Below are 12,500 nucleotides of genomic sequence, written 5' to 3' on the forward strand. Positions count from 1 at the left end.
CTCTCTCTCGCTGCCGTTTACTTTACCGGCCGCTGTATCTTTTGCATTCCTCTTCGCTCTCTGTAGTACACACACACACATCTCCGGACACAGGGACACACACACATTCTGGGGTCACCACCGCTGCTTCCGCTGTGCTTAGGTGAGTTATATTTAGCAAGTAATCTTATTTAATTTTTTTATCCCCGCCGCTTCGGAAAAGTTTACATAGTTTGAGGCTTGTTTGACATTTTTCTCATATGGATTTGCACGGAACGGCACCGCAGCCCGCTGCATGGGCTCACCTCGCTGTGAGGAGTTTATCTGTGTTTGTGCTGTGTGTTCAGTCCCTCTCTACCCCACCACAGCCACAGCCCTCTCTCCAATCCTTGTGGGAAATCTTGTGTGTGGGACTCAAGGAATTAATTTCCCCTTGACAGTAATCCGTCTGCATTGAGAGGTTTGTTAGGGCTCCGCTCTTAAAGGAAACTTGTAAAAACAAAGAGATCAAGAAAGTGTAACGCACAGCAGATATTAAAGACAGAACTTCATAGGATTTATAGTCATTGATGTCTAATTAACAGCTGAACAGCACTGTTCTAAGTGCGATGTGACTGCATTGTGCCTCTTTTCCTATAGGCTCTCTCTCTCTCTCTCTCTCTCTCTCTCTCTCTCTCTCATTCTCTCTCTCTCTCACACACACACACACACTCACACACCTCAGAGCATTTGATTGTGTGATTGAGAAGGACTTGCCACTTGTCACTCTTCTTAAAGGTATTTCCTCAGTTTACTCAGCCAAAGACATCTCACAGTGGCGGGGGTCGCAGGGTAGGGGTGGGGGTGGGGTGGTGTTTGGGGGTGGGGCAGAGATCAGCTGCGTTCGGAGGCATTCTCCGTCTGGGGGGGGGGATTGCGCACAGGGGCAGATGTCTGAGAGGAGCGCTTTGAACCCGGAGCTCGTAACGCTGTGTGAAATTAGCTGCTGAGGTTAGGAGAGGAGGAAGACTAGAGGGGCCTGGGGGGAGGAGGAGGAGGAGGAGGGAGGCAAGCAGGCGGGCGGTGCTGCTGAGGTCTGTGCACACCACCCTAACTGCAGCCAGAGCCTAACCAGAGCTGAGGCAGCCAGCAGAAGACACAGCAGACGACTACACACATTCTTCAAAACACACTCAAACCCCCCCCCACACACACACACACACACTTACACACACACACACACACACACACACACACACACACACACACACACACATTCTCACTCACACACACACACACATTCTCACTCACACACACAGCGGTCTCCAGCTCCCGAGAGTGCATCTGTGTGAATGTGTTCCCTAAAAAGAGCTCTGTCTCTCTCCCATAGGGATCCTTGCGGCATGGACCCCACCTTGGAGTATGTGAAGGTAAGAAACTCTATGTTTTTATATATATATGTGTGTGTGTGTGTGTGTGTGTGTGTGTGTGTGTGTGCTGTTTTATACAGCAAATGTGGAAGCTAGGCTTATTGAGTTTTGCACTCCTTAAAGTTTTGTCCACAAAGTATCCGTCTGTAAACCTGACCTCATGTGTCACCTGCCATGTCGAGTGTCAGAGTCACCTTAGGTTGGCTGATAGTCCTGCGGCTGTTGCTAACAGGTTGCTAGGGGTTGAGGCTAATTCTGACTTAGCTGCACTGAATGCCTGACACCACAGGGTTAGTTTTTGAGAGTTTTGTTAGCGGCGGGTAGGAGCACAGGAGCAGTGGTGGTGACGTGACTATAAGCTCCTTTTCTGCTAACTCCAGCACAGGCTGCAGACTGGACCTCTATGTCTCTGACAGCAGGTCAAAGTTGGTTTTGCTTAAGGAATCAAAGGGCTGGAAAAAAAAACAAATGAACACTTCTGCTTACTGTACATAAATCTACAGCTTACCATGTGTATTTGTGTGTGTGTGTGTGTGTGTGTGTGTGTGTGTGTTTGTAAGTAGGTCTTTTGGATTTGGTGAAGTAACATGTTTTATAATGTAGGATATGGATTTAAAAGATCTGTAATCAGATTTCATAGATTTCATTTCAGTTTTCTTTTTACTCCCCCTTCATGCCAGTGTCGGACAATGAAGAGTTTATTTCCCTCTGCCAGTGTCATGTTAGCTGCCATCTTTAGTTAGACATACAGGACTGTCAGGCTTTCAAACTCTGTTTGGAGAGAAGAGTAAGGCGTCAGCCTGCCTGAGTCTAACATGCATGGTCCATTAAGACAGGAAGCCAACACACATACTTCACAAGATTGGGATCTTGTGCGTTTCTGAAGACATGGAAATGGAAGTCTGAATGATGTGTTTGTCCCCTATGACCAAACTGCAACGTTTGCACTGACGTAGCACTGTGATTATTTGGAAGCAGAATACAGTTTGACAATATGGCTCCGTTGACATGACAACGAGGTGGCCATTGCACTGATATCACTCGTGACTAGCCGTGAATCTGACAGTGTTCTGAATGTTACTGTAGGCTATCTGGAGCTGAGCTCCCTTTCCTCTCTTGGTGAAACTGTACCTGCCTAACTGGGGCCTGTTATGGGTATTAGGAGTGACTGATGTGGACTGGGCTGTCTCAGTAATCTTATTTCTCAGCGGCTCCAGGACCTCTTCTCTCTTCTCACTGTCTCAGGAGCTGTAGAGTAAGGAGAGGCCCAAATCTCATTTCACCCCCGCCTCGCCTCTCTCACCTGCGTCCTCTCTGAGCGACGTGTGTGTGTGTGTGTGTGTGTGTGATGGGGGGTGGGGTTCTGTCACCACACCATGACCTCTCTCAGTCTGCTGAGATCTCTGCTCCTCCACCACCTCTCTCTCTCTCTCTTTGACTATATAGTCTCACTCACACACACATTATATTTATTTCTCTCCCATACACAAACCGACTCTCTTTCTCACTGTTTCTTACTTTCTTCCCGTCTTAATGTATTTCTCTCTCTCTCTCTCTCTCTCTGTCTCTCTCTCTCTCCCGCTCTGATGTTGGGGTACAGTAGAAGTGTGGGGAGCCGTGTGGGCTCCTCTCCTGTGATGTGTGAGCTGTTGGGGGTTTGCTCCGCCGCTTGGGAGACTGAAGGCTTTGCTTTTCACATGGCCATGAGAGCCCTCTGATGATACACTCCTCTGAAGAACAGAGGGAGAGAGAGAGGGGACATGGAAAGAGAGAGAGAGAGAGACAGAGAGAAGGAGATGGAAAGAGAGACGGAAAAAAAAGAATAAGCATGCACCAATCAAAAGAGCCGTACTGTAATAGGACACATACGGCCTGTGTTGACTGCGCTGATTAGTTTATTTATTTACGTGTAAGAGATCAACGCTGTGCACGACAGAACTGCTCACATTAGGATTCTAGTACTCCTGTTTCAGGTGCACTAACCACAGCTGTACTGATCTCAGCTCCAGTACTCCTGTTTCAAGTGCATTAGCCACAGCTGTACTGATCTCAGCTCCAGTACTCCTGTTTCAAGTGCATTAGCCACAGCTGTACTGATCTCAGCTCCAGTACTCCTGTTTCAAGTGCATTAGCCACAGCTGTACTGATCTCAGCTCCAGTACTCCTGTTTCAGGTGCACAGCTGTACTGATCTCAGCTCCAGTACTCCTGTTTCAGGTGCACAGCTGTACTGACCTCAGCTCCAGTACTCCTGTTTCAAGTGCATTAGCCACAGCTGTACTGACCTCAGCTCCAGTACTCCTGTTTCAGGTGCACAGCTGTACTGACCTCAGCTCCAGTACTCCTGTTTCAGGTGCACAGCTGTACAGATCTCAGCTCCAGTACTCCTGTTTCAAGTGCATTAGCCACAGCTGTACTGATCTCAGCTGGTGTGCATGTCAGGTTAGTTTGGGAGTTGGATTACATGTGTGTGTTTCTGTTTGTGCATTTGTACGAGTTTCTTCTCATTGATGCCCAGTGTCCTGTCTTTGGCACATGTGATTGCCAGAAGTGTATCCCTTTAAGAACCTTAAAGCACATGTGATTGCAAGAAGTGTGTCCCTTTAAGAACCTTCCATACAGGTGCATTTCCTCCATCAGAGGAATTTCAGCAAATCTCTAGTTTCCACTCCCCTGTTTTATCAACAAACGTGTGGTCAGACCAAACACTGTGGTTCTGGCATAAGCACACTCACTTCTGCTGTTTGTGAGGGGTCACACGAACAGGGAACTTCCGACGAGGAAACTAAAATCTCACTGAGCACGAGTCACAGAGATCTGCTGATGTCTCATGAGATGTCTATCTGCTGATGCCTCATGAGATGTGTGGCAGGTTCTGCTGCTTCTCCCTCAGGGTACACTGTAAGCGCTGGTGCCTCAGTTTATACCTCAGGGTACACTGTAAGTGCTGGTGCCTCAGTTTACACCTCAGGGTACAATGTAAGCAGTGGTGCCTAAGTAGTTTCAGGGGGGTGGAGGACCACAAAGGCCCAGAGGGGCTCACAAAGGCCATATCAACATGTGTTTTGCTGAAGTTTTTTAAATGCGGGCATTTGGGTTTATTTACTTATTCCTTCATTTATTTTATTTAGCAATTTCCTCATTAGAGCAGGAAGTCAGCAATTGGGCACGAGCGAAGTGGAACAACAAAGAGCCAGACCTGCTGAGGTCATATCCTGTGGTGTGAGGGCCTGGTGGCCTGAAGTAATCTGGATATCAGCAGAAAAAGGGCCACAGTCTTACATCTGCCCCTGTGGCTGTGCTACAGCATATAGATGTTGATCTGCCTCTGTGTTCGTGCTACAGCATGTAGACGCTGATCTGACTGTGCTACAGCATGTAGACGCTGATCTGACTGTGCTACAGCATGTAGACGCTGATCTGCCCCTGTGGCTGTGCTACAGCATATAGATGTTGATCTGCCTCTGTGTTCGTGCTACAGCATGTAGACGCTGATCTGACTGTGCTACAGCATGTAGACGCTGATCTGCCCCTGTGGCTGTGCTACAGCATATAGATGTTGATCTGCCTCTGTGTTCGTGCTACAGCATGTAGACGCTGATCTGACTGTGCTACAGCATGTAGACGCTGATTCTGCCCCTGTGGCTGTGCTACAGCATATAGATGTTGATCTGCCTCTGTGTTCGTGCTACAGCATGTAGACGCTGATCTGACTGTGCTACAGCATGTAGACGCTGATCTGCCCCTGTGGCTGTGCTACAGCATATAGATGTTGATCTGCCTCTGTGTTCGTGCTACAGCATGTAGACGCTGATCTGACTGTGCTACAGCATGTAGACGCTGATCTGCCTCTGTGTTTGTGCTACAGCATATAGATGTTGATCTGCCTCTGTGGCTGTGCTACAGCATATAGACGCTGATCTGCCTCTGTGGTCGTGCTACAGCATATAGACGCTGATCTGCCTCTGTGGTCGTGCTACAGCATATAGACGCTGATCTGCCTCTGTGGCTGTGCTACAGCATATAGACGCTGTTCTGCCTCTGTGGTCGTGCTACAGCATATAGACGTTGTGTCCATCAAGCATTTTCTGAAGTAGCTTCAATATAGCAGTGATTCTATGCGCACACGAGCTAATATAATGTGATATAATGTAATATAATATAATGTAATAAGATATAATGGAGCTACCGTAGCTAAAACAAAGTGTAATAATGGAGTCGGATCTGACTAGCATTGGAATTGGACATGGCCATTATCACTGAAGAGGATCTGAGGGAGGCTGGGAGCGTTGGAATTGTTTGAGGAAGCCTCAGATGGCTAAAAATAATGCCCTCTATGGGTGGAGACCAAATGTCTTCCCTCCGGGGGTTTCTAGTGTTTGTGCAAGAGGGGGAGTCTGAAATGATGCTCATCTAATTGTACCCTGCATACACTAAGGCTTACTATACACACATGGGGCTACACACATGACTATACACACATGGGGCAACCTTTTGGGCAATGTGCTACTGATACACGCTAACAGAGTCAACGGCATCTGGCAGCCAGAACATTCATATAGTCTGTGAAGTATGTACAAGTATGTACAAATATAAAAAGCACGTTGTATTTATTAATTACATTAACTACATAATACCTACATGGCTATTTATATCCATGAGAGATAGGCATTAATTGTGTAAGATCTGCTGAAGAGTGTTGCTGAGTGAGCTGGCTGATGGTGTCATTAGCCTGACATTAGATGGGAGCGGACCAAGGCAGTGCTCTTGACTCAGACACTCTTAATGGCTGGAGTCATGTAAGGACTCATCCACACACACCTCCAACAGGGGACCTGCTGTGAAGGGTTCAGAAGAGAAAGAGAGAGAGAGAGAGAGAGAGAAAGAGAGAGAGGGAGAGAAAGAGAGAGGGAGACACTTAGAGAGAAAGAGAATGAGAGAGAGAGAGAGAGAGAAAGAGAGAGAGGGAGAGAAAGAGAGAGAGAGAGGGAGACACTTAGAGAGAAAGAGAATGAGAGAGGGAGAGAGAAAGAGAAATAGAGAGAGAGGGAGAGGAGGGGGGCGAGGAGGAGAAAAAACAGTCTGTTAGGAACTTCCTGGTCTGTTCAGAGGGACTGTTCATGCAGCCCTGCGACCCTCCTTTATCTCTGCCACTCCTCTCTTTCTGTCCCTTGCTCAATCTCTCTTTCTCCACCTCTATCTGTCACTCCCCTCTCTCTCTCTCCCTCGCTCTCTCTCTCTCTCTATCTCCCTCTCTCCACCTCTGACTCCAATTGAATGGGCTGAAATTGAATTATAAATCGGGTGATAATATGAGGGGGTTTTCTGCTGTTCTAGGGCAGTGTTGTGTGAAGCTGGAGATGATAGGAATGTGGTTTTGGATGTGTAAGATGGCGAGGGTTGTTTAGCTGCTGGGAGGATGTAAGCCTTGTGGTTGAGGTGTTCTTTGTGTTGTATGTGTTGTAATGGTGTACCTGTGTAGCGCATGACAGTGCTCGGATTAAGTTAAACATTGAGTGTTAAACCTCCTTCACTTGGACTTCTCCTTTTCTTTCTCTCTCTATTCCACTCTCTTCTCCTCTATATTTCCCTCTCTTTCTAACCCTCACTCTCTCCATCTGTCCTTCTCTGCCTCTCCCTCTCTTCATACCTCACCCTCTCTACCTTCTCTCTCTCTTTCACTCACTATCCCACTCTCTTTTCCTCTCTATTTACCTCTCTTTCTAACCCTCTCTCTCGGCCCTCCCCCTCTCTCTGTCCATCTCTGCCCTCTCTCTCCCTTTCTCTCTATGTCCGTCTTTACTCTCCCTCTCTCTCTCTGTCCCTCTATACTCTCCCTCTCTCTCGCTGTCCATCTCTGCCCTCTTCCTCTCTCTCTCTCTCCCTCTCTCTCTCTATCCCTCTCTACTCTCCCTCTCTTTTCCTCTCCCTCTCTTTCCCTCTCCCTCTCTCTCTCTCTGTCCGTCTCTACTCTTTCTCTCCATCTCTCCCTCACTCTCTCTCTGTCCCTCTCCCTCCCCCTTTCTCTCTCCCTCCCTCTCTGTCCTTCCCTCTCCCTCTCCCTCTGTCCATTTCTCATGGTGGAAACAGTGGCAGCTAGAGTGGCTAAGGGCTGCTGAGAGAGCTTTGGGCAGAGAACAAAGGCCCTCTGTGTGCCCTGTGAGATCCTCTCCCAGCCTGTGGTGGTGAAAGACCCCGTTGGCCTCTCCGTGTGGCCAGCTCCGGCGTCAGCCTGGGCCTGAGCCTGGGCCTGGGCAGCCGGAATACACTGGCCTTTGTGTCGGGCAGTGGCAGGGCCACCTAAGCTGGAGGTCCCAGGAGGGGGCTACCGTGAGTGTGTTTTGGCATACACCCTCCTATAATGCTGCCTGGAGCTCATGGTGATGTCTGCCAGAACGGAGGAACTTTTTCATAGTTCTAGGAACTGTTAGTAGGAAGTATGGTCGGCAGGAACTGCAGGAACTGAGGATGATCATAGTTCTTAAAACGCCATTTTGAGTAACTTTCTTTAGCTCCTGCTTCAGGGTAGGTGCTCTCTCAGCACAAGAGGAACCATGAGTGGTTGGTCTAGACGTAAGTGACATCGTTGTAGCAATCTTTTGGCGGCTTATGTCACTTCAGCGTTCCTACTGGCGGTGCAAATGCAAACAGGAAAAAAGCCCTTGAAGGTGTGTAGCGTAGCTATGTCAGTTATCGGACAGTGTCAAACATCGGCCATTCTGTTAAACAATCAAAATGCTAAGTTTAATAATGGATTAACAATCTATAACTTCAGTTTAATAATGGATTCACATGACAACACGAACGTTTGCCGATAAAACACTCCGTCCGATAATTAACACCGTTACGATAGTTCTCTGAGGAGCTCTTCAGTTCCTCTCAAGGAGTCTCTAGAACTGTGGTCTGAAAGTGCCTAATGTGAGCTTCACCTAGAGGCAGGGAATGTCAGCTGTTCTCTCTAAGGTCAGAGAGTGGGCATTGGTATTGGAGAGGATTCAAATGCGAAAAAACAAGTACACAAACACACAAACAAAAACAGGTACACAAACAAAACAGAAACAAGCTTGCTTTTAGAAAGGGCTATAGCTGGATATCATGTCAGCGATGGAAGTTAAAGTGGACAAGATATTTTGCAGGATGATTAGTGCCAAGGCATAAAAGGTTTTGCTTATTTCAGCAGTCCCTGAATGGGCCGTTATGCTTAGGGGATCACAGTGGAATGGACACTCATGTGTACCAGGAAGCCATTTAGAAAATTGTGTACTTTGATTTATCTGTAATTTCGCTCAATTTCCTCAGTAGTTCTCCATTTCCCCCTCTCTTTCTCTCTTACTCTCACCTCATCTATTTCTTTAACTCTGTCTTCTTGTCTCTCTGTCACTCTCTTTCTTTTACTCTGTCTTCTTGTCTCTCTCTCTCTCTCTTTCTTTAACTCTGTCTTCTTGTCTCTCTCTCTCTCTCTCTCTTTCTTTTGCTCTGTCTTCCTGTCTCTCTCTCTCTCACCCCATCTTTCTTTCGCTCTCTCTTCCTCTTTCTCTCTCTCTTTCTCTCACCCCATCTCCTTCTTTCGCTCTGTCTTCCTGTCTCTCTCTCTCTCTCTCTCTCTCTCTCTCTCTCTCTATGTCTCTCTCTCTCTCTTTCCATAACAAGAGGATCAGGGAGCTGTGCTGCCATTATTCTGGAAGTGAATTATCTCCATCTAGTGTTCATGAGGAGATCCCACAGCTCAGCTGCCTAAAGAGTGAAAGCATGATCTGTTTGGACTAAGAGGATTATTCAAGAACAGGGACAATCTTTGTAGTAACACTTTCATTTTATAAAATTGTAATCACAGCATTAAGTGTAGTGTATAACTAACCATACCAATGATCAGTGTACAACATCACAGTGATACTCTGTCCTTACATAGCTATCGCCCTGAGCCTAATCTCAAGGCATGAACTTCTGTGATTGAGTGGTCAAATCATTGGTGGGTTCCCACCATGAGTTCCTAATTCTAACCTTAGCTTAAGCTATGTGTTATTAGATAGAACAACTGCATACTGTATATTTAACTGTACTTCAGTAAGGTTTGCTTTAGAGTAGATGCACTGTGACAAGAGTTATGTCATATAAAATCTCCCTTTTTCTTTTTTTTTAAAAAGAAATTGTAGTGGTGGCCGTTGAGTTATATGTTCTCCATCCAAAATACTGCAGAACTTCTGTTGGTGCTTTTAAACGTGAGGGGATATTTTTATGTTGGCCCTGAGATGAGAAAAACTTTATTTTTACTCACGTTCTTTTCTGGAAGTAGTCATTTAGTCCGTGCACAGAAAAAAAGATTTAATTATTGTCGTAGGGTTGTGTTCCCTATTATTTTAGCGTTTTTGTGTTTCTTTTTTTCTGAGAAGAAGGGAAAAAGGGAATAAAAAAAAAAAACACTTCTAGTCTCCTAGGACATTTTGGAGCCCAGTTTGGCTTTGGCAGGAGGGAGGCATTCTTACAGTATGAGGGGGGGTGTACCAGCCTCCCATGAGGGCATTGTTTACACTTTATGAGTGTGTGTGTGCAGGGGCGGCCCTAGCACATTTGGCGCTCTAGGCGAGCTTCACTCCTAGCTTTTCCCCTCGAAAACGGAATTGCAACTTTCAAACGCCATTTTGCCCTGTAAGACTGCATTTCTTTCACATAAACACAACAACGATCGCGACAATGAACAAACATTAATTCAAGAACAAATCACTGAGAAAATATCACGCCTGTGCTGGACTACGCTCCGGCCACGCCCCCTGTTGAACTGTTTATGGACACACACAACACCTCCACGTCATCTTCCCAATCGCCTGCAAATAATGTTTTCTTAGTCTTCTAAAAGTTAATCTAAAATGATATAACAAAAGTATGTATTATCATCATTTGTTAAATGTAGCTATTATGTAGTTATTAAGCATTTTGGTGTATTTGGACAGCCTGACATTTTTTTATCCCAAGATTCATAGCTCTTGATTAGTTGAATCATGTCTAATTAAACTGGCTAGCTCGCTCCACCAAAACTAAAGCTGTCCAAATTTGATTACTCAAATTTTTATGACGCAAAATGACGCAAATTGCGGTACAGCTGAACTTGAACTGATGTTTCGACTGAATGGCAATAACAAGGAACGTCACAAGTCACTGGCTAGCTAGCGTTAGCTAACTAGCAAGATTACATACAAACCATTCGCTAAAGTTGACAACACTTGGATTTTTACCAGTATTCCTCACTTATTGACAAGTTGCCGTGTTTGGCTTCCTTAATGGGTGTGCTATGCAACGAGTAAGATATGTGTAGTGTTGTTGCACTGGCTATTGGCTTTATATGTGCGCCCCTATTTTAATCATGTCTTTTTTTTGTATAATGTAGAATAAATGGACATCATTTTTGATATACCCGCCTCTGTAAAATCATTAAAGAACTATGTGACAGGGAGTAGGAAAACGTTCAATGATAAGGTACATCTTTTCCTAACTCCACTAAAGTGCTGCGGGCAATTCACGCATTCGTGAACGTTTTCTTATCTGGAATTCATTCTAGGCTAGAACAGGATTTAAGGATTTACCTTTCTCCTTGGCACGTTTCTTTTCTTCTTCCTTTCTTTTCTTTCTTAAATTGCGCCCCGGATGGCTTTTGCCTCTTCATTATTTTGTTCTTCAAAGTTTCTTGAACACACACACACTCTAACCAAACGCCTCACTGTGCTTGCATGTTCTGACAACAACAAGGACGTACGTACCCCTTCCGTTTTCGATTTTTGGCTCATTTTACTGTAATGTTAGAATGTTTTTTTTATGTCAAAATATTGGTTGGAGATATAGAAGGGGGCGCAAAAAAAAAAAAACACAATTCTTTTTTCTTTTTTTTTTTGCTGGGCGCAGTTTTTTGCGCCCCCCTCTGAGTGGCGCCCTAGGCGACCGCCTATACCGCCTGTAGGAAAAACCGCCCCTGTGTGTGTGTGTGTGTGTGAGTGTGTGTGTGTGGAGTTTGTCTGATTGGTGTCTTGCTGTGAGTATTTGGATAATTTGCTCCCACAGTTGTGACCTCACTCAGCCCTGCTGTTCTGATCTCGTGTTAAGCCTCTGGAATTACCCTGTCGTGGGGGGGGACTTTTAAATCATCGTTCATTTTTGACCCTAAAGCTGCCCTCTTCAATCCTTCTTGGAATGCGCGCTCTCGTTGTAGCTGGGCTCGCTTCACTCTTGAAAAACAGTGCGAGGAGGAGATGGAATACTACGGGCCATGTCACCTTGGGAACCTGGCAGAAGTCGAAAAGTTGGTGCCTCAGCCGCACAATGATGCCACTCCTGGCACGAAGCCATCTGTAAACGACCACTCTCCATAAAGTGGAGGGCATTCGCACTCAGACGCATCAGTCAAAGCGTTTCCTTACAGCCCTTTATTACAGCCACTGGACCTCGGTGACTTTCCCAAAGAGCTCAACAACACCAGCCCAACATACACTTTGCATGTGCTTTAAAAATCGCTTTGGATAAGAGTGCCTGCTAAAAGCTTAAATGTAAAATGAAAAAATGTGTCTCCTGTCAGACAAATTGGAGACCTTTTCAATTGTATTTCTATGCTCCATTCATATGCACCATACTGCCCTTCCATCTGCGGTTAAGACTGCCATGTATGTCAAAAGAGAGCTCTCTGGACATCAAAACCTGCCAGCAAATGACCTTAACAAAAGGGGATCAGGAGAAAGTGCTGATTAGCTTGTTACCCTAAACAAAAGGCTTCCTAGACAGATGTAGAGGGCCATGGTGAAGCTAAACGCTCTAGCCACTCAACTTCCTCCAATGTCTCCATTTTGTTTTGTTTTGTCTTTTTGTTCTTCTCAAGTCCCCAGTGGGATTTAAGTGCCGTGGGGGTCCTGAGAGTCTCCCGCTGGGAGTGAGGACAGTTATGTGATGGAGGGCACCCTGCTGAGCGGCTCTTTTCATGTGCGCTCTCCTGAACACACCCGCAGACACACAGCAGGTTTTTAGAGCCCACAGACGCTCTCCTTTGTAAATTAGTCACTCCTCAGCGTAGCGCGGAGGCATAGTAAAGTAGACTTACATCACCCGAGGGGACGAGAGGGGGTGCTTTTTGGAG

The 12,500-nt window shown here is 46.1% G+C and overlaps 1 protein-coding gene across 4 annotated transcripts in view; it reads left to right on the forward strand.

The window, feature by feature from the left end:
- bcar3 (BCAR3 adaptor protein, NSP family member) overlaps positions 1-12,500 on the forward strand; it is an 80,268-nt gene that overhangs the window by 42,960 nt on the left and 24,808 nt on the right. For 3 of the 4 annotated variants that reach the window (XM_031574654.2, XM_042708949.1, XM_031574656.2), the window contains one exon: positions 1,349-1,388. In XM_031574654.2, the coding sequence (XP_031430514.1) occupies positions 1,349-1,388 (40 nt within the window). Of the gene's footprint in view, positions 143-1,348; positions 1,389-12,500 lie in introns of all 4 variants that reach the window. The other variant, XM_031574657.2, reaches the window with a different exon arrangement.

This window comes from Clupea harengus, chromosome 10 (genome assembly GCF_900700415.2).
Source record: "Clupea harengus chromosome 10, Ch_v2.0.2, whole genome shotgun sequence".
NCBI classification, from domain to species: domain Eukaryota; kingdom Metazoa; phylum Chordata; class Actinopteri; order Clupeiformes; family Clupeidae; genus Clupea; species Clupea harengus.